Here is a 21,462-nt window from a genome sequence, read left to right on the forward strand (position 1 = left end):
GAGGAGATGGGGTGGGGGAGAAGGGCCTGGGGCCTGCGCCTGCTCAGCTGCTCTGAGGGTCTGCAGGCTGAGATGCAGCAGCAGGAGGCACGATGCCCAGTGTGATGCCAAGGGCGCACGGCACAAGCCGGCCCGGTCTGCATTCACGCTGGTGTTCTCGTGGATGTGGGGGACCCTCCATTTGTGCTCCCCATGGAGGGCTCTCTGGCTGAGAGTTCCTGAAATTCCTCCCCAGCTCCACGGTTGCCCAAGAGCCCCCCGAGCAAGGTGGGGCAGAGCCCTGTAAGCTGCCCCCCCCCCCCGCCTACCCAAGCTGGGGCTGGGACCCTCCTTGCGAGGTCTGGGCACAAAAGCAAGGCTTTGCTTGCTGTCACGTTTCTCCCTCATTCGACCACACAAAAATTTCTGTTTCCTTCCAGAAATCACCATTTTTCTGTGGCCCCTCGTACACACATAGGCTAATGTCTACCTGATTTTAACAGGCTGGGGATTTTACTTTAGGAAAATAAAAACACTTTGGAATTGTGAACGTGCTTCAAAAAGTTATGCATGGTTTTTCATAATACACATTTTCATGAACCTTTCAATAAAAGATGAGAGAGAGAGAGAGGAGAGAGAGAATCTTCCATCTGCTGGTTCACTCCCTAAAGGGCAGCAACAGCCATGGCTGGAACCAGGAGCCTGGAACTCCATCCTGGTCTCCCACATGGGCGGCAGGAGCCCAAGCACTTGAGTCATCATCTGCTGCTCTCCCAGGCCATTAGCAGAGAGCTGGATCCAAACTGGAGCAGCCAGGACTTGAACCAGTGTCCCAGTGTGGGATGCTTGTGTCTCAAGCAGCAGTTTAACCCCCTGCACCCCACGCTAGCCCCTTTTGTGAACTTTCTGAAGACCCATCATATGCGTTATTACAAAATTTTTGCACCAACAATAAATTTATTTTGTCATATTTTACACTTATCTTTTGAAGTACCCTTACACCAACGGTGTGCTTTTATGTTACAGATTTTCACTTCAGTTGAAGAAGAAAGAAAAGGAAGAACAAAAAGAAAAGAAAAAAGCAAAAGAAAAGGGAGGGAAGAGAGAAGGAAGTGAAAGAAGCCGACACCTGCCGTCTGTGGGTGGGGTGAGGTTGCCAAGCCAAGCAAACCCCCCAAGCAGCAGCTGCACAGGCCACTGGCTCCTCGGCACCCTCTGCAGGAGTGTGTGTGTCAGTGCACCGGCCTCCCCCTGAACCAGCACGGCCTTTGCCTGTGTCTCCTGCTCTCTCCAGCCCCTGCTCCGGCCCAGGGCCCAGCTCACCCCCGCCCTGAGCAGGTGCTTTATGCCTTTGTTCTCTCCAACAGCCTGTGAAGAGAGCTGGACCAGGCTTTCTCCCATAGCCCCTCTGTCCTACAAACCCGAGCAGCCCATGGGGCTGACCGAGGGTTGGGTCACTGTCCCCCTTTTCTCACCCTCCTTCCACCTCCCTTTTGCACGGCCCCTGTCACCATGTGCACTGTGTTTCCATGCCTTCAGCGTCAACAGTGGCGTTGGCTGTATTCAGAGGTACGCAGGTCACTCCCTGGGACCCCAAGTGCTCCTCCTGAGGTTGTGTAAGACCTGCTCATGGCAGTTTGCAGGCGTGCACCCCTCCTGGCTCCTCAGTGCTCTGTGAATCCCTGTGCTCAGGGGCCTGTCCCGTGAGCAGGGGTGCTGCAGAGGGTGGGACCGAAGTTGGGACTGGGCAGGGGACCCCGGTCCTGCAGGGTGAGGAGGGGCAGCTGAGTGGCTTGGGGCCCCCGCTCTGGGTAGAGGAGGACTTCAAGTGCATGAATGAAATAAATGGGTTGGGTAGTTCTGTAACCAATATTAGTAATTCAGAGAATCTTCATGTCAGGTGTACGGCTACCTTGGAATGCACTAGAAACAGTGGACAAAAGTAGTTCTGGCTATAGCACTGTGAAGGAGCTCCAGCCCCCCTCCCCCCGCCCCTACCACTGCCCCATGGAGGGGAAAGAGGAGGAAGCTCCCACTAAGAGCAGGCCCAGGACGCTCCTGTGAGGCCGCTGAGCAGGAGAGGTGTGGCCCTGGCCAAGAGGAGGCAGAAAGTTGCAAAATCCTAGGCTGCGCGGCGCAGATGACATCTTGAGAGGGTGACAGACACACTCCTCCTGTGCCCCATGGAGTCGCGTGAATGCTGGCTGCTGAGCTGAGGTTGTGGGTGGTAAATGAAAGTCTTCCATGAGAAATCAAAGTCCCTATTCTTCCCCAGTCAGAGGTAAAGGCTCAGAATCAGTCCTCACCCAAAAGCAGGAATCAGACATCAAGAATCAATCTACAGCCACCTGTCTACACCTGTATCCACCTATCTCCATCTGTCATCTGTCCATCCATCAATCAATTTCTACCTGCATAGCCTATCTATCAATCATCTATCTACCCACCTATCTCTATCATCTATCCATCTCTCTGTGCACAATCTAGCTATATTATCATTTATCACCTAGCTCTATCATCTCTCTATCATCTCTCTGTCTACCTATCTCTATCATCTATCAATCAATCTCTCCCTGCATCTGCCTATTTCTATCATCTATCTATGTCTGTGTCTGCCTATCTCCATCTGTCATCTATCAGTCTCTCCTTGCATCTGCCTGTCTCTCTCAGTCATCTATTTATATCTACCTATCTCTGTCATCTATCTTTTTTAAAAGATTTATTTATTTGAAAGTCAGAGTTACAGAGAGAGAAGGAGAGGCAGAGAGAGAGAGAGGGAGAGAGAGAGAGAGAGAGAGAGAGTCTTTCATCCTCTGGTTCTCTCCAATTGGCCACAACCGCCGGAGTTGCACCGATCCGAAGCCAGCAGCCAGGGGCTTCTTCCAGGTCTCCCAGGTGGGTGCAGGGGCCCAAGGAATTGGACCATCTTCCACTGCTTTCCGAGGCCATAGTAGAGAGCTGGATTGGAAGTAGAGCAGCTGGACCTCTAACTGGCGCCCATATGAGATGCTGGCACTGCAGGCAGCTGCTCTACCCACTACGCCACAGCGCCGGCCCTTCTATCATCTATCAATCAACCTCCACCTACATCTGCCTGTCTCTATCATCTATCATCTATCTACCCATTTATCTATCTAGAATGTGCCTATATTATCATCTATTTAATCTATCTATCTAATCATCTGTCATCTAGATATCTTATCATCCATCAGTCCATCATCTACATCATCTATCTGTCACCTATATGTCTATAATAGCAGCCTAGAGTCCCAAACATGAGCCCACAGAACTTCTAGTGAGAACACACATGATACCCAGTGTAGTTCAACAGAGCCGCAAAACAAGAACTGCCAAAGATTCACCCAAAAAATATGAGGAAAGGGGCCGGCACTGTAGTTAAGCAGGTAAAGCTGATGCCTGCAGTGCCAGGATCCCATTTGGACACTGGTTCAAGTCCCGGCTGCTCTACTTCCCCTCCAGCTCTATGCTATGGCCTGGGAAGGCAATAGAAGATGGCCCAAGTCCTTGGGCCCCTGCACCCATGTGGAAGACCCGGAAGAAGCTCTTGGCTCCTGGTCAGATTGGAGCAGCTCCAGCTGTTGCGGCCATTTGGAGTGAACCAGCGGATAGAAGACCTCTCTGTCTCTACCTCTGCCTCTCTGTAACTCTGCCTTCAAATAAATACATAAATCTTAAAAAAAAAAAAAGATTGGTGGAAAGAATTGTGGAAAGACCCCTGATGGCTACAGGTTTCTGATGGCTCTGACACACTGCCGTTGGCGGGGTCAGGGTCTGGAGAGCAGCGGGGCTCTGTGGCAAGCAGGCTAGACTTTGCAGCATGGGGCTGGGAGAGAAACCATGTGGTGCTCAGGAACCTGCTGAAGCTGACACTCGTGTTTGAAGGCTTGGGGGTGTCTGCGACGTGGGAAGGCAGCTCTGTCCTTACAGCAGGGCAGAGTGCAAACACTGGTTCCAGCTCAGAGATTTTGACTGGGGGGCAGCATCTGAGCATGGGAACAACCAGGACCAGACCCGACTCAGGATGGAGGGCCACCCTTGTGGAGTGGAGAAGACCCTGGCCCACGCTGGGGCTTTCATGAGTCACACAAACTCCAGCTGATGCCATGACCTTGCCGCGAGTTCCACCATTCAATCTCAGCATTCTAAATAAAAGCTCACACAGGAGCTGGTGCTGTGCTTTAGCAGGTGAAGCCACCACCTGCTGTGCCAGCATCCCATGGGGGGCCGGTGTGTGGCTCAGCTGTGCCACTTCTGATTCAGCTCCCTGCTAATGCGCCTGGGAAAGCAGCAGAAGATGGCCTAAGAACTTAGGGCTCGTCTGAGACACTGCCCTTGGCTTTCTTCACTGACCTTAGCTTGGATTTTAGGGGCCTTCCTAAGAAGCAGGACTGTCTTTGGGAAATGATAGGAAAAGGAGGTTTAGACTCCAACTGAGTGCCCTTCAACCTGGGATCCTGACCCCATCCAGGTCTCCCAGGTACTGAGGGATGGGGCTGTGTTTGCAGAATTGTGCACAGTCAAGGGGATGGCATCGGGGCAGGAGAGGAACAGTCAGCAGCCCAGAGGGCCTTGGGAGCTCTTCCTGCTGGAAGGGTCCATGTACTGGACCTGGAGGAAGTGACCTCACTTCCTTGGTGACGGGCCACAACAGACCATGGAACTCTGGTAACCAGACACCCACATTCTAGTGGTAGCCATTGCCAGCTCACTTGATAGGAAACGTTGCAGGGAGAACTATGTTCCCTTGCTGCTGCCCTTCAAGGCGAGGCTCTCGCAGAGCCAAAGCCCAGAATGAAGGTCTCTTCCAGCGTGTAACACGCTGGCTGAGCTCTCACTATGGACGCCTGTGGCCACAGGGGAGGAGGCAGCCACAGGTAACAGGGTTTAGCAGCCACGGGAAGTCCCATCCAGGGCCGGAGTCTCTGGTGACCCCGCGTGGGCTGTTCTCCTGTCCCCACGAAGGGGACAAGATGAGGGGCCCTTCCTGCACAGCACCAGGATTCAGGCATTGGAGGACAGCTGTGGTGTCGTCCGTACCCATTCCAGGGATGGCGGATGGGAAAGTGGGTGTTGGGGGCCCTTTTGTGTACTCAGGGGTTACACCTGAGTTCTCCTGTGTCCCCTGGAGTCCACCTGGCTGGGGGTATACACAGATGTCCCTACGTATGTGACCTGGGGAGTGGAAATACTCACAGAGTGTCTCCTGTGGGACACTGACGCCTTCTGGCCTGGCTCCGGGCACTCTGTTTGCAGGGCTCCACGCTGGAGATCAGCAATGATTCCCATGAGGAACTCATCTTCTTAGGCAACGGACAGGTGCGTCAGGCCAACAGTGCCTGGACAGTGCTGGGCTGGGCTGAGGGAGGGGCCTAGGGAGATACACAGGCAGGGACTCAGATGAGCAGGCTGGGCCGAGGCTGGATATAGGCACCTCTGGGCCCCGTTCTGGTGTTTCCCACCCTAGTGACTGACCCCAGTCTCGTTCCTAAGAGATCTCGCACCTCTGCTGCCCACTGACAGCTGGGTTATGGCAACCCCATGTCGGGTCCTGGTGGGATTTTCAGGGGACAGGTTACTACTAGTTCCCTGGATATGAAGTCAAGAGCATCCGCATGTGGGACAGCACTGTTTTCCCACCCAGCCTGGGAATCCTGGGCAGGGGTCAGCTCCGCTGTGCTTCCAGACCTCCCCACAACCCACAACGGAGAACCCAAACCCCACACACAGGGGTGAGGCTTACACTCAAGAGAGAGAGACTACTCCATGCACATGTCGGCAGTGTGTCTCTCGGTCTCAGCCCTGGAGCCCCCACCCGACTCCATCCTGTTCCATGAGAAAGGACATTTGTCCTGCGGCTCAGCTGGGATTCCAGTGCTCGTCCCCGGCTGCCCTGCTGCAGGTCACAGCCTCAGAGAGCGCCCCTGGAAGCCTGGTCTGCTGGTTAGTCACAGCCCAGGGCCCACACGAGGGCGGCTCTCACACAGGAGTTTGCACACAGTGCTAGGGGCTGGATGTCCCTGTGTCTCCTGCTTGTACATGTCCATTTCTGTTCCCATGTTCTCGTGTTCTCCCGTGCTTCTCTGTGTCCTTGTCCCCTCTCCTTATCAGCATGGCAGAGCTGGGGCCCACACCATGGCCTGGCCTAACATCCATCACCTCCTCAGGAGCACATGGCACATGCAACCACACTCAGGGACGCAGAGTCAGAGCGTCACCGTCGCTCTCACAGTAGCTAATGGCCTGCTGAGACAGAGGCCCAGACCGCACTTGCTGGGGAGAGGGGCTGAGGTGTCCCCCTGGAGCAGCCACTATCAGATCACCGTGCAGAAGGGCTGTTGCCAGGACACCGCCAGCTGCCATCTCTGCACTGCTGCTCCCAGCTGCTGGCCTCCCTGGGGGGATACTCTGCTCTCCCCACTCTCCCACGCTGCTCTCTATGTGGCCAACAAAGTCACTCTGGGCCTTTCATTCCCCATCCCCCAGGGATGTGAGGGGTCACCTGGTGCAGCTGGATGCCCTCTATGAGGGGGTCTTCTCCCAGCCCAGACTCCCGTGGTCGGGGGTCCCTGGAGCCACCTCTGACTCCTGGCTCTGCTGGTCCCCCCTAGTTTGGAGGTGTGTCCACACTGCACCTGGCGGAGGTCTGCCCCCTGCGGAGCCTGCAGCCATGCACCGGGGCAAAGCTGGAGGAGTCCCTGGTCCTGGCCTCCCCAGGAAGAACCATTGCTTACCTGTCCACTCTGCTGTGCTCATATGACGACTTCAGTACTGTTCCGTATTTCCTGGACCAGATATTCCATAGGTGAGCGTCTGTGCCCTCCAGGCACATGGGGCCTCTGCGCCCCCTAGTCGTGGCCCTCTGTGCCTGTGTGCTCTTCTGAAAAGTCGAGTGGTGTGGGCATGAGCCTCAGGGGTTGACAGGGACCATGTGACTGCAGACACGGCAGGGGCCTGGTGCCTGCTCTGTGGCCAGGGCTGCTGGTGTTGCGCTCATCCCTCTTCTTCTGGTCTCTGCACCCTCGGGACTCAATAGCCCACGGCCCTCAAGGTTTGGAAAACCCCACAGAGAGCAGCCCTGCCTTCCCATCTGTAAAGGAGGCCCCCAGCCCCAGTCCCTGATACAGACAGAGCAGGGCCCGGGCACTGGGTGTGGGGCCCAGGCCCCTCAGCTCTCTAGCAAGGGTCCGTGTGTGGTTCATCCCACAGCACGTGAATGGTAAACACTGGGCAGTCACTTTGCAGACACGTGTCACAGCTCAGTGAACAAAGCAGACAGCATTCCTGGGGCCTCTTGACCTGGGAGGACCCAGACTCTCCCAGCTGAACGCCTGCCCAGGTCCTGTGCACAGGATCAGAGGGGAGAGGATGCATCCCCCCATGGTCTTGCCAGGATGTCAGAGCCCAGGCCCCACTAGGACATCACGGACTGTGGGTCCAGTCAGAGGCCTTCTGTCCCTGCAAACTGGGAGCGAAATGTGGTCTGTGGCTGGGGAGGGACAGACAGGGTGTGGATCTCCCACTTCCTGTGACTCCTCTGAGAGTACCGAGGCCCAGGTACTCCCCACAAAGGAAAGGAGAACAGAGCTGGGAATGGGGTCCCAGACCTGCAAAGGAGAGGGGAGGCTGGGGCACAGAACAGCCAGGGGTCCATGCCCAGCACAGGTGTTTCCCAGCTCCACCCACGCTCCCTGCCCGCACCCCAGGAGGTCCAGACCTGCAGAGATCCTGAGAAACCTGCTCCTAAGTCTGCCTGGAGCCTCTGTGCTGAGCGCCGGGGGCCCTCCCCTCAGGAAATGTCACTGGGAGGCTGTCACCATGGGGTGTGCACCAGCCCTGTTGACCAGGTCTCCCATGGCCAGGGCAGCCCAGGAGGGCTTGGGGGGTGGGGTCATGCTCTTGATAGGCTGAGGCATGCCCAGGGCCCCAGAGTCACAGAGGGGCCCCAGGCAGTGCAGTGTGACGGCCAAGGCCAGCCTCTGACCCTGCTGCCCTCGCTTGCGTCCCCAGCAACATGGCTTCCTTCCTGGGACGCTGCAGAGACCTGTACGAGGCAGAGCTCCATGGCCGCACCAGCCTTCCACTGCTGAAGATGAAGGTGGGCTGCAAGCATGTCAGCCTTCCTGGAGGAGATCTGGGGACCCAGGTGTACTTTCTGTATGCCTTGCCCGGACACGCCCAGCACCCTGAGGCCAAAGCAGACGGTGAGGGGCAGCACAGTCTGCAGGTCTCTCAGGGGTGGTGTTTGGGGCTGGAATCCCCTTCCATGCAGTGCGACCTCTTGGAGTTTGCAGAGGTCACTGGAAGGTGATTCACATTGGTGACCCTTTCTCTTCTTCCAGCTCCTGCTCTGCGTGCAGGGCCAGCACCCTTCCGCACACTGACTCTGGAGCCAGCTGCAGCACCACTGGCTCAGCCAGGACCTGCTCCAGAGCCAGGGCCAGCTTCCCCATGGGGCCTGCCCCCATGCGCACAATCAGCACCAGGGCCAGCTCCACAGGCCTCCTCTGGCTGGGCTGGGACTGCAGAGAGGCTGCCTGGGGAGGAGATGGCTGACATCACCGCCTTCTCCCCCAGGACGATGGCAGAACAGCTCACGCTTCTGGATGCGGTGAGCAGCCGGCTCTGCTGCGCAGGGCCAGGACCACGGCGTCCCTGTGGCACCTGCCGTCCCACACAAGCCCTGGCCAGAGTCAGCCCAGGCTTCATGTCTCAGCCCCAGTGTGACCCAGGCTCGTTTCTCATGTCCTAACCCACCTGTCCCCTGTGGACAGCAGATGTGGGACACACTCATGCCAGGTACACAGAGTGACAGACAGAAAGCTGGGCACAGTGTGGCCCGGTGGTGGTGGAGGGCACTCACTGAGGTGCAGCCTGGCCCCCCATCCCTGCCGGTCTGCCCAGAATGCCTTACCTGTCTCAGCACTGATTAGGCTTCAGAGTTGGACGGGGTCCCAGAGCAGATACGCAAACAGAGCCCCTTGGTGTAGCTGCCACAGGGAGGTGCGCTGGGATGGGGACAAGGAGCACAGGGCTTATGGCGATGGGCTGAGGGATGGGGAGTTGGCCAGGATGCCTGGGAGAAAACACCTCTGTGTCTTCTCTCCAAGAATGGGCTCTGGGCTGTGGGGCTCTGGGCACCCTCAGTGGGCTGCTGCTCCCACCGCTGTGAGCCCCATGCACAGCACCCCTGCACTCTGAGTGGGGGTGGCTGTGCCCATGGGACACTCTCCTCCCCAGGAGCTGTTCCAGAAGGTCGTGCCCTTCCACTGCCTGGGCTCCGTCTGGACCGAGCGCAACAAGAGAGGCAAGGAACACCTGGCCTCCACTGTCCGTGCCACCGTCCAGCAGTTCAACTGTGTGACAAATTGTGTAGTAACCACATGTTTGAAGGACCCCAAAATGAAGGCCACGGACAGGGCCCGTGTGGTGGAGCACTGGATCAAGGTGGCCAAGGTCAGCTGCGGGTGGCCAGGGCCCTCGCTCACTGCACTCTGGGAATGGCCACTTTGCTTTATCAGCCCTCGGGAGTACACCCTGTGGCTGAAGACCCTGCACAGACCCTGGGCCCTTCCTGGCAGGGAGGGGCCTGACCTGACTCACTTCCCCCAGGGGTGCATGCTCACCTCCCACCTGAACCTCCGTGTGGGTTGAACCCAATCCTCTCCCTGTGAGGGTGGCCACAGTGCCCTGGTGCCTTCCTGTGGCTCCGTGGGCATCTGATGCAGGAGGGGGACGTCAGCCCAGGGGGATCAGGTGACTTCTCCCTCATCCACTCTGCTCTCCAGGAGTGCCAGACCCTCAGGAACTTTTCCTCGGTCCACGCCATCCTGTCTGCTCTGCGGTCCACCTCTCTTTACCGTCTGAAAGAGACGTGGGGAGAAGTCTCCAGGTGGGTGCCTGTCTTGTCCAGGAGCTCCAGGGTTGCCTGGGACCCCAGGACTCAGCACTAACCCCCATGAAGCTGAGAAGGGCCAGTGGCCAGGGACTTGGGGACCAGACATGGACCAGTTGGGGAGGGCAACTGCCTCCCTCGGTCCAAGGCCAGGATATCTGTCTCACAGACATTTACTTAGTGTCAGGCGCTGGTTCCTTTTTAAGATTTATGTATTGTGTAAAAGTCAGAGTTATGGAGAAAAAGGGATTGACAGAGAAACCTTCTAGTGCTGGCTCACTCCCCCAGTGGCCACAGTGGCTGGGCCAGGCCCAAGCCAGTGGCCTTCTCCATCTGGGCACCCCTGTGATCACATGGGATGCTGGCATCACAGCCATCAGCCTAACCCTCTGCACCACAGCACCGGCCCAAACCCAGGTTCTTAACTTGCCCACCTGCACCTGCTCCTGGGCAGCACCAGAGCTCCCTGTGCAGGTGAACTTGAGGCAGAACAGTGTTGCTCAGTGGAGGGGAGGGGCCCAGGAGAACCACTTGAGCTCCCTGCCTGTCTCCTGGGCACCAGGGCTTAGGGAACTCAGTGGGAAACTCACCTGGGCCGTGTGCATCCTCCTTGCTCTCCAGTAAAGGGAGCTGCACTCACCACCCTCCCATCACACTGAGTAGCTCCTCCTGGTTTCCCATCTCCACAGGAAATGCTGCAAAAAATTTGAGCACCTGTGTGAGAAGGACAATGGCTTGAGCAGGGATCGGCTCACCAAGGTAGGGGGGCTGGGATGTGGGGCAAGTGTTTGGGGGGTAGAGTGATTTGTGGGGTGAGGGCCTTGTGCAGGGGTGGTGTTGGCTGGCAGGACAGGCTCTGTGCCCCTGACCCCACCTGGGCTGTGTGGCAGAGTGGCAGGAAGGGCTTCCCTCCTTCCACCAGGTGACCTCGGTTCCTCAGGGAGCCAGGCCTTGCCTGGGATCTGCCTGCCCAGGACCTGCATGGGGAAGGCTGCCTGCCTGCACTGGGGAGGGGGGAACCGAACAACATGGGTGTCCCAGGGCCCATGGTAGACGGCTGCCGAGCATCAGGTGCAGTGGGCACATGAGAGACAGACACCTGTGGCTGTGATGCCCGTCCTGCCCTGACCCACTGCCCATCACCTGAGGTGCTGGGATTCTCACCCTGCGCAGGGCAATGACATCATCTCCAGGTGGATGAGGAGAAGTTCCTGGGGCCTCCTCACACATGCCTGCTGGCTCTGTCCTGACCACATCTTAACGCCATCCACCTGATCGAGGCAGCAAAGTGTGGCCACCCAGATCCTGTGCAGGCCCTGCCTGTCACTAGAGATGATTCCTGGGGGCCACTCGCTGGAAGGGGAGATGTGCAGCAGAAGCTGTGGTTCATCGTCAACCCTGCTGGGGGTGTGGGGAGCACCCAGTGGGGCTGGGTGGCCAGCACCTGTCAGCCAGGCCTCCTGAGACCACCTGGCCCTCTCCCTCTATGGCTGTGCCTGGCCAGGGATCAGGACACAGAGAGCCCTGATGGACTCCTGGCCAGGGGTGCAGCTGGACTTGGGGTGAAGCAGTGGGATGCCGGTCAGCTGGGGGCAGGGCAGGCTCTCCTGTGTGGCCCTGGGCTGGTCACTGCCCATGGCCTCTGATTTCTCAAGTAGAGGATGGGGCTGATGAGCCTGTTGTGCAGGGCTCACGGGGGTCGGTGAGGCACCAGGAAGGGTGATGCGTGGTGCAGGGCCTGGCCTTCCTCCCAGGGGACAGTGAGGAGGAGGAGGGCAGGCATAGGATGCTGAGTCAGGACAGCTATGGGGGGGTGCCCAGCACCCTCGCCAGCCAAGGAGCAGACCCAGGGAGGCCCCTTGCTCAAGGTGCCCCCAGTGAGGGTGGGAGCACAGAGTGCACTTGGGGGAGGGGGTCAGACATGCAGGGCCCCAGCAGAGGGCCCAGGTGTGGGCAAGCCCTGTGACCCTGACCTTGATCCTGGCAGAAGGGGGCCTTCAAGCTTGCTTCCCGGGAGAAGAATCCGCAGAGAGCACAGATGAGGCTGCGGAAACAACAGAAGGTGTGTGTGCCCGGGCGAGGGGACTCCTCCGTCACACCAGGGCCTGAGCCACAGGAGCAGGGCCTCCACCTCCAGCCCTCCCTGCAGTCCCCACACTGCCTCAGTGGCCTCCACCAGAGAGACCAGAGCCAGGGCCTGGGGCAGCTGGGCTCTCAGTGCACTTGGGGCTGAGGTGGCACTGGGGGCCACACGGCCTGTGTGCCCTTGGTCATCCCAGCAGGAGTCCTAGGGGTGCCTGCTGTCCTGGGAGTAGCTGGGAGGATGGAGAATGGGGGAGGCTGCCAAGGTCCTGATGGCTCCCAGTGGGAGACATGAGCCATGATTCAGGAGCTGGGGTGGAGGGGTCTCTGGCACCAGGGCTCAGGTGGCAGCTGAGAGCAGGTGCTCATCACCACCCCCTGTGGCACAGGGAGTCGTCCCCTTTCTTGGCACCTACCTGACAGACCTGGTGATGCTGCACACTGCGATGGGGGACTCTGTGCATGTGAGTGATCCTGGGGCAGGTGGGGAGGGCAGGGTCCCTGAGGCTCGGGGATGGGAGAGCCTGGCTCGAGGACCTCATGAGAGGGGAGGGTCAGGGCTGGGCCCAGCTGGGGGCAGTTCTGATGGACTCTGTCTGCCTTCCAGCAGGCTGACATCAGCTTCCAGAAACTGAATAAGGTGAGCAGCTGTGGCCTCACTCAGGGCAGGAGGGGAATGGGGGTCACAGGTGGTCCCAGTCGGGACCCCCATGCATCACCCCTGCAGCTTTGCTCTATTAGGAGGGCTGGGTGCACATGAGGGGGAGACCCATCCCTAGGGTGGGTGCAGGTAGAGGACTGGAATCAAGGAGAAGCCCCTGGGAGGGGCCGTTTGCACCCCCTTTGGAGGCCAGGGTGGGGCCTGCATGGGGTAGAGTGGAGGTTGTCTCTTAAGAGTAAACACCCAGAACCCCGCGGCCCCTCCCCTACCAGGTCCCCACAGCGTTCCCAGCCCAGGCCCTGACAGTGTCCTGTGTGTCCCTCCGTCCCCAGGAAATTACAGTCCTGCAAGAAATCCAACTGCTACAGGTGGCAGCGAGCAAGTATTATTTTAAGCGTGATGAGGAGTTTGTCGTGTGGTTCCGGTCTGTGGAGTTTCTCACGGAGAACGAGAGGTGAGTGATGGGCAGGAATTAGGTGAAGCCTAGGGTGGGGGTGGGAGGGCTCTCCCTGCTGTGCAGCTGCAGGGAGCATCGCCCAGGCCCCCTGGTGGGCAGCAGGCCCTGTCCCATGGGCACTGCTGGCCCCAGGACTGCATCTCCTGGACAGGCCCTGGGAGGGAGGCCTGAGCTGAGGCTCTTGGTGGACTCATGGCTGTGCTCTCTCCGTTAGCTACGCCCTCTCCTGCCAGCTGGAGCCCTCAGCGAAGAGGCCTGCAGCAGCCTCAAGGCCATGAACACCATCATGATGCCCTGGTGACCGAGTGCTGGGACCTCAGGAGCAGATCTGAGCTCATTGTGAGCCTGGTGCCTGGGATAGTGGCCTCCCTGCTGTGAAGCTGAGGCCTGCGTTGTATCAGTTTAATTGCCCCACTTATGTTTTCTCCTTTTCCTATTTAACTATAGTCACTGTTAGTAACTCCCTATTAGAATTTTATTAAAGTTAATATAAATATGTTGCACCATGAGTTTTATGTTTCCTCGTCATTGCTTCCCCATATCTGAGGTTGTGAGCGGTGTTCCACCCGTGCAAATGTGCCGCGGACATGGGCCCCTCCTAGTTGCAGCTCCAGGAGCTGCACCTCGCTGGTTGAGGTTCCCTGAGGTTCTTCTAAGAGGAGCTGGCAGATCATTTGGTGCCTGGTGTAAAAACACTGCCTCACTCCTCTTGCACTTTCTTTCCTGTGTTTAGGATGTTACTTGTGGAGCCATCTGTGGATCAGATGTGGTCTTTTCTTTGCACTGTTTCCACTCAGTGCTTTGTCACCAAATATCCAGAGAATTTTCCAAGCACGCAGCCCAGATATCCATTGCCAGACGATAGCCTCCTTGAGTTTTAGTAGGAAGTGATATCATAATAGTCAATTTTTCCTTTGGAAATTTATATTCATTAAATAAAAGTTAAAATAAAAAATAGTCAATTTTTCTTGGTGAAATAAAGAGTGACCTAAAAATGATTACATATAAATGTGTGTGATGCGTATAAATTATACCTGTTGCTGATATTTTTAATGAGAAGTATCTACCTTCTGTGTTTTACCGGGGATTTGAGCCTTTTTCAGAGAAGAGAAGGAATAAAGGTCTCCATAGTTAGATAAGAGCAGACATGTGTGGCTCCTTCTTGGTTTCTAAGGCTTGTGTGCACATGCACATGTGTGTGTGTGTATGTGTACACATGTGTATGTTCATGATTGAGGTAGATCAGGGATACAGGATGTGTTATCCTGAGGTGACAATATTCTAAGTGTTACTGCTTTTATATTTTTTATGCTCCAGTATTTGAAAATAATCTGCATTGTTTTTATAGTTAATTAATTATATGTTATACTCTTAAGTTGTATATCTCTTGAGAATAAAATATAGAAAGAGAAAAGCAGAATTATTTCAACTATTAATATTGTGGGCTTTTAAAGTTTGGTTTTGTTAATTCCAGTGTCTTTCCACACAACTAGAGTTTTCAGTTGCATCATGCCAATCTCTGAGGATTGGATGCTATGTTTTGGGTGAATCCTTAGATCGAAGTGGTTAGCAGACATGGGAGATGGACATTTCATGACACTTTCTCCTGCAGTAGGCACAGTGGAGTACAACCCCAACGCCCCTCTCAGATCATGTCTTTAGGAGGAACTCACTTAATGTGGATGCATCTTTGCTGCCACAGATTATGGAGGAAGGCTGGGGAGGTGTTCCAGACAGGGAGCAGACAGACCCCTCTTTGGCAGGTTGGTCTAGCGTCAGAATAGAGTAGAAATCATGTTCCATGCACCATGGAGGACCCACACTGTTGGGGTTTAACTGTCTCAGCTGTCTGGTACTTTAGGTTTATTCAGAATCATGCTGCCAGATTACTTATGTTGAGGGGTTCAAAACTGGGTGGCCTGGACCTATGTAATCAAACACAGCAGAAGACAGCCCTCAAAGTGGTCCCGACAGGCCTGGCCGAAGTACAGGACATCTGCCTGTTTGGATGGCCTGCAGCTCCAGTTCTCGAGTAAGGGACCCATGTCCATCACGGAGCAGCGGGAAACCATGGAACCATTATTCATGCAAAGGTCCTGACTGCAAAGGTCCCTGTAAAATGTTCTGGGGTTCAGTCTGCGGAATTTCTTTGCTTTTTTTTTTTTTTTTTTTTGACAGGCAGAGTGGATAGTGAGAGAGAGAGAGACAGAGACAGGTCTTCCTTTTTGCTGTTGGTTCACCCTCCAATGGCCGCTACGGCCGGTGTGCTGTGACCGGCACATCGCGCTGATCTGGAGCCAGGAGCCAGGTGCTTCCCCTGGTCTCCCATGTGGGTGCAGGGCCCAAAGACTTGGTCCATCTTCCACTGCACTCCCAGGCCATAGCAGAGAGCTGGCCTGGAAGAGGGGCAACCGGGACAGAATCCGGTGCCCTGATCGGGACTAGAACCTGGTGTGCCGGTGCCGCAAGATGGAGGATTAGCCTATTGAGCCACAGTGCCGGCCCAGTCTGTGGAATTTCAAAACCATAGATTTCAGACAAAAGATGACTGGATCTTAATGTTAAGATTGTGCAAGTATGTATACAGGTGTACATGTAGGTAAACCATTTTAAAACATACATCATGAAATGGAAAGATATTTCTTAAAGATGGGTCGAAGTTTGGAGCACCACCAAATTCCTGTTTATATGTCCCATTTATGATCTGTTTGCTTCTGATAAATAGGATTTTCCATGATGTATATTGAAGCCATCTATGAGATTTCTCAGTGATCACAGTGCCTCATTGCCGCCTTTAGCTAACGTTAACTGTGTGACTTTGGAAAAGCAGATTATCTCCTAGGATCTGCATTTATACACTTTTAGATTTCTTTGAGTAAGATAAAGGAAAACTATTTTTATATGCAAAATAAGCCAGCATCTTTATTGGAAAACGAATTGAATGTTCAATCTAATTATGGTAACAGCAATTTTTTTTGTATACCTGGGTTTGTTGCAGCATTGTTCACAGTGGCCAAAAGGTGGGGCTAATGCAAACACCATAGATAGACAAGTGAATAGAGAAAACGTGGGGGGTACACATAGGAAGGAATGTTACACAGCCTTTAAAGAAGGCAATGCTATCCCATGAAACAGCATGCAGGAATCCTGAGGACTTCAATGCTGAGTCAAGCCAGTAACCAGAGGATAAGTATAGTGTGGGCCACCTCTGTGATACCTGTAGGAGCCACAATCAGGCAAACAGAGGAGGATGGTGGTTGCCAAGGGCTGGAGTGGCATGGAAAGGGGAGCTGTGTATGGATCCAGAGCTTCAGCTTTGTACAATGACAATGCTACTGGAGCTCAGCTGCTGGGTGTGCTAGCCAACTGTAATGAAGACAGCACATCTGACAGACCAGTCAGGCATCTCAGGAAGGAACTGTGGACCACACCACATTGGTAAAACAGTTTCACAAGTTCAGAGAAGTGAAAGGATCTTAGATATCTATGAATTCACAATGGGGGCTTTACTATATTGTTCTAAAAGTTCATAGAAATGGTCAATTTTCATTTCATACTACAAGGTACATAGCCTCATATTTCATTCACGTATCAAGTTGCAACAATGCAACATTACTGAGTGCGTTTACCTGTGTTATATTTACACATCTATCAATTGCCAAATATTTCATTAGAATATTGCATTATTAAGTCTCACATAAATAAAGATGTTTGCTCCTGTATGGTTTTCATTTTAGTTAATTATAGACATGATATAAAAATCCAGGTAATGGGGTCCCTAGATCAAAGCCAGGTACATTTTTATGCTTCCATACCTCTATTTCTTGATTGTCATTCAGTGAGAATGGAGATTCTGGGCCATTTAGCAGACAGTGTCATCCCAGTGAAGGACCAAACTTAGGAACTTCAGCGTATATAACTGCTTATATTGGAGACAAATCCATAAAGATGATTGCTATCAGCAATACTATTCCCTTCAGAAACACCTATCTCACAACAACAGAACATCCAGAAAGTATGAGAGCTTTGGAAACCATTTAAGAAGCTGCGTAGCTCAAACAAACGTGAAGCCAACAACAGCCCCAAGTCATTTATTTTTTCCCACAGTGGCTCTCCCCTAAACCAGTGCAATTGTGAGAAAATGCCCAGCATGGGGCCTCTCCCCTGGGGAAAATAGGTGACTGGAACAGTCATCCAACATTCTGGCGTTTCTGTGGGCTACCCAAGGAATTGGCTCCTGTGCTTCTGCACTCAAGTTGCTGACGGAATATTTTGGATGCCCAAGGGCTACTAGGAATAAAGACAAGCTGGATTGCTGTAGCAACTATAGACGCTCCTAAGAGAGATGGGAAAATCTGTGTAATTGGGAAATTTCTTGTACAAACCCAGAGAAAATGTCTAAAAACACTGGAGTCCTTAATTTCTTCTTGGGCTGACAGTGCTGCCCTGTCAGTGTCCAGTCTATAAAGAAGGAATATTTAAATGCCTAACTCCCAACAAAAACTAAAAAGCATATGAAAAAAAGAAATATAGATCGACCAAAGAAAGTAAATCTAGAATCTAACTCTAAAGAGCTATAAGAGAACACAAAGAGAAAACTAAAGTAAAATTAAAAAATGAATAATGTTGAAGCATGAGCACAGAAAGAAACCATGAAAAATCAATAAGCAAAATTGTGGATCTGAAAAATACAGTAAGTTGAAAAATTCACAGAAGAGGTTCAATAGTAGAATCGAACAAATAGAAGAAAAATAATCAGCCAACTCAATGAGCGGTCATTGAAATTACTGAGTCAGACAAGGAGAAAGAATAAAGGGTAGTGGAAGAAGCTGAAGGAACTTACGGGGCAGCACTATTGGAACAACAGAGAAGTGTGGGAGACTATAACACAGAAGGGAGAACAGTGCAAAGACCTCATCTGAAGAGACAACGGCTGGAAACTTCCTGGATGTGGACATCTGCATTCAAGATGCTCAATGGACTAACTTGAGGATAAATTTAAAGAGAATTCCATAGAGAAACATTGTGATTGAACAGTCAAAAAAAAAAAAAAAAAAAAAGACAAAGGGAGGACCTTAAAGCAGAGAAAAGTGTCTCATCACATTTGAATGAACTTCTGTAACATTTTCAGATTTTTCAGCTGCAACTTTACAGACAAGAAGAATATGGAAGGAGATGTTTACATGGCTGAGAGAAATAAACTTCCAAACCAACGTGTGTCTGGCAAAAGTGTCCCTGCAGCAGAGACGACGACTTTTCTCATATACAGAAAAGCTGAGGGTGTTTGTCTGTAGATTGGCCTTACAAGAATTGTTAGAGTGCCCTCTCATGGAAACAAAAGGACATTACACAACACAAAAACATGAAAAAAAAATAGAAAGCTGTCTAGTAAAGTGTAGAGACAATACAGCACCTCTCATACTGCAGTGATACATAAATCACCTTTAAATCTTGCATGGAATTTTAAGATAGACTCATAAAGTGATTAGAACTATAAAAGTATACTCATTAGTACAAACTATAAAAAGATGCAATTTGTGACACTGATCATATAAAGTGGGGGGATATGTAGAAGACTAAAATTTTAGAATATTGTTGAAATTAAGTTTATTGTCTAAAATATTTTTTAAAGATTTATTTATTTGAAAGAGTTACAGAGAGAGAGAGAGAGACAGAGACAGAGAGTCTTTCATCTGCTGGTTCACTCCCTAAATGGCCTCAAAGGTGGAGCTGAGTTGATCCGAAGCCAGGAGCCAGCATCTTCTTCCGGGTCTTCCATGTGGGTACAGGGGTCCGAGAACTTGGGCCATCTTCCACTGCTTTCCCAGGCCATAGCAGAGAGCTGGATCGGAAGTGGAGCAGCTGGGACTCAAACGGGCACTCATATAGGATGCCTGTGCTGTGGGGTGGGGTTTAACCTACTGCACCACAGCGCTGGCCCCTAAAATATGTTTTAAAGGTGTGCAATATTTTACATAACCCCATCGTGACCAGACAGAAGACACCTGTAGAAGATACACAAAAGAAAATGAGTAAGGAATCAAAGTGTTGTCACTGCAGAAATACTGGCAAACTGCAGAGGATGGCAGCTAGAATGGCAAGGACAGGTAAAATGCTGTAAGGCAGATAGGAGGCAATCGATAAAATGACAGAAGACAGCACTTCCCTGTTAAAAACTATTTAAATACAAGTGGATTAAACTCATGAAGAAAATAGCAGAGAGTGGCTAAGTGGACATTAAAAAAGCAAGTACCAAGTGTGCATGGTATGCAAGTGTCTCACTTTATGCCTGGGAACACATTGAAGCTGCAAGTGAAGGATGGTAAAATGTGCCCAATGCAAAAGCTAACCACAAGAGACTACAAGTCACCACAAGGTCTCCAGGACACAAAATAGAATGTGTAAACAGTTATCATATGAGAAAAAAGAACGTTAATAAGGAGTAAGGATCATCCCATTAGGAAGATATGATAATTATATATACATCTCATCAGAGAACCCACATATATGAAGCACACGCTGACAGAACTCAAGGGAGAAATAGACACTGGCATAATAATAATAGAAGATTTCAGTCCCTCACAGTCAGTAACGGAGAGAACAGACAGAAGATCAATAAGGAAACAGTATTTGAACAACACCACAGACTGATCGCACCTGACAGATATATGACAGAACATGCCAGCCAACAGCAGGATGGGCTTTTTCTCAGAGCACACATGGAACATTCTCCAGAACAGATCACATGTGAGCCTACAGAACAAGGCTTCACAAGTTGGGAAGACTGAAATCGTACCAGGATATCTTCTGAGCATAACGGAATGGCCCTAATAATCAGTGATAACAGAGCTGGAAATGTCAGAAATATGTGGGACTTGAATGACAGACTGTTGCAAGAATATTTTGCAAAGGGATAATTCGTGGGGTAAACTAGGAAATAAGTAGAGAGACAAGTGAAAATGAAAACACAACACACCCAAACTTTTGGAATGGAACGAGATCAGTACTAACGATGTTTATGGTGATAAATGCCTACATTAAATATTTTAAATCAATAAGCTAATTTTATGTCTCAAGGCACTAGAATAGAGAAAAATAACTAAAAACAGGTAGAGTGAAGGAAATAATAAAGAATAGAGCAGAAAGAAATGAAACAGAGAATAGAAAATACACATATATCTGAAAAGACCCAAGTGTTAATGTAAAAAGTGTCAACAGGGAGCAAGCGTTTAACCTAAATGATCCAGATGCCTGCATCCCACAGTGGAATGCCTGGATTTCATCCCCAGCTCTGGCTTCAGACTCTACCTTCCTGCTAATTCAGATGCTGGGAAACAGTGGTGATGGCTTCAGTAACTTGGAATTCAATGGACACCTGCATGCAGCTCCAGCCCCTGGCTCCAGCCCCAGCATTTGAGGAGGAACCAGTGGACAGGAGCTCCACCTGTCTGTTTCTCAACCTCTCTACCTCTCAAATTAACAAATAAAAAAATTTCAAAAGCCAACAAAATGGAAAAACTTTTATTTAGGGGCAGGCACTGTGGCACAACTAGTTAACACCCTGGCCTGAAGTGCTGGCATCCCATATGGGTGCTGGTTCGAGACCTGGCTGCTCCACTTCCAATCCAACTCTCCGCTATGGCCTGGGAAATCAGTAGAAGATGGCCCAAGTCCTTGGGCCCCTTCACCGGCATGGGAGACCTGGAAGAAGCTCCGGCTCTAGGCTTCAGATAGGCCCAGCTCCGGACATTGCGGCCAACGAGGGAGTGAACCAGCAGATGGAAGACCTCTGTCTCTCTGCCTCTCCTCTCGCTGTGTAATTCTGACTTTCAAATAAATAAATAAATCTTTAAGAAAATGAAAAAAAAACCCTTAATTTACACTAAGAAAAAAGTAAAAAAATCAGAAATATTAGAGCTGATAGTACAAAAATCAAAAAATGATAAGAGGTTATCATGGATAATTATAAGCCAATAAGTTAAATAACCTAGAAGAAAACAGAGAAATTCCTAGACACATACATTCCAGCAAGACCAAGCCAGGAGAAAAAAAAATTCTGAATGTATTAAAACCAGTTAGTACATTGACTCATTAATCAAAAACTCCTCAGTAAGGAAAAACTCACGAGTAGATGGATTCACATGAGGATTCTACCAAAAATTTAAGGAAGAATTAACTGTAACAGGACATAAAATCAGCACATAAAAATCAGTAACATTTTTATACATCAATGGTGAAAACTATTACATAGACAATGACTAAAAAAATATAAAGTAAAATGCCTGGAAACAAACTTGAGCAATAAGATGAAAAATCTCTGCAGTGAGAACTGTAAAATGTTGATGAGAGAAACTGAAGAGAACACAATTA

General features: G+C 51.7%; 1 protein-coding gene across 1 annotated transcript; it reads left to right on the forward strand.

Moving 5' to 3' along the window:
• The first annotated feature begins 5,048 nt into the window (after positions 1-5,048).
• Positions 5,049-13,689, forward strand: LOC103346586 (ral-GDS-related protein). Its single transcript, XM_089335563.1, has 14 exons — positions 5,049-5,063; positions 5,254-5,316; positions 6,306-6,407; positions 6,609-6,802; positions 8,008-8,201; positions 8,340-8,608; positions 9,238-9,453; positions 9,786-9,889; positions 10,582-10,651; positions 11,880-11,954; positions 12,364-12,438; positions 12,582-12,614; positions 12,968-13,089; positions 13,307-13,689. Exons 1-14 carry the CDS (start codon positions 5,049-5,051, stop codon positions 13,368-13,370), a joined length of 1,596 nt encoding a protein of 531 aa, XP_089191689.1. The 3' UTR covers positions 13,371-13,689.
• Positions 13,690-21,462: the final 7,773 nt, after the last annotated feature.

Source organism: Oryctolagus cuniculus, chromosome 6 (genome assembly GCF_051225735.1).
Source record: "Oryctolagus cuniculus isolate XC-2025 breed Fujian yellow rabbit chromosome 6, ASM5122573v1, whole genome shotgun sequence".
Taxonomy (NCBI): Eukaryota; Metazoa; Chordata; class Mammalia; order Lagomorpha; family Leporidae; genus Oryctolagus; species Oryctolagus cuniculus.

Bases quoted from the DNA above. Each gene is read 5' to 3' on its own strand.
- LOC103346586 (XM_089335563.1), top strand. The intron at 10,652-11,879 runs GTAGGGGGGCTG...TGATCCTGGCAG, and splicing joins GCAGGGATCGGCTCACCAAG to AAGGGGGCCTTCAAGCTTGC. The intron at 12,439-12,581 runs GTGAGTGATCCT...TCTGCCTTCCAG, and splicing joins CGATGGGGGACTCTGTGCAT to CAGGCTGACATCAGCTTCCA.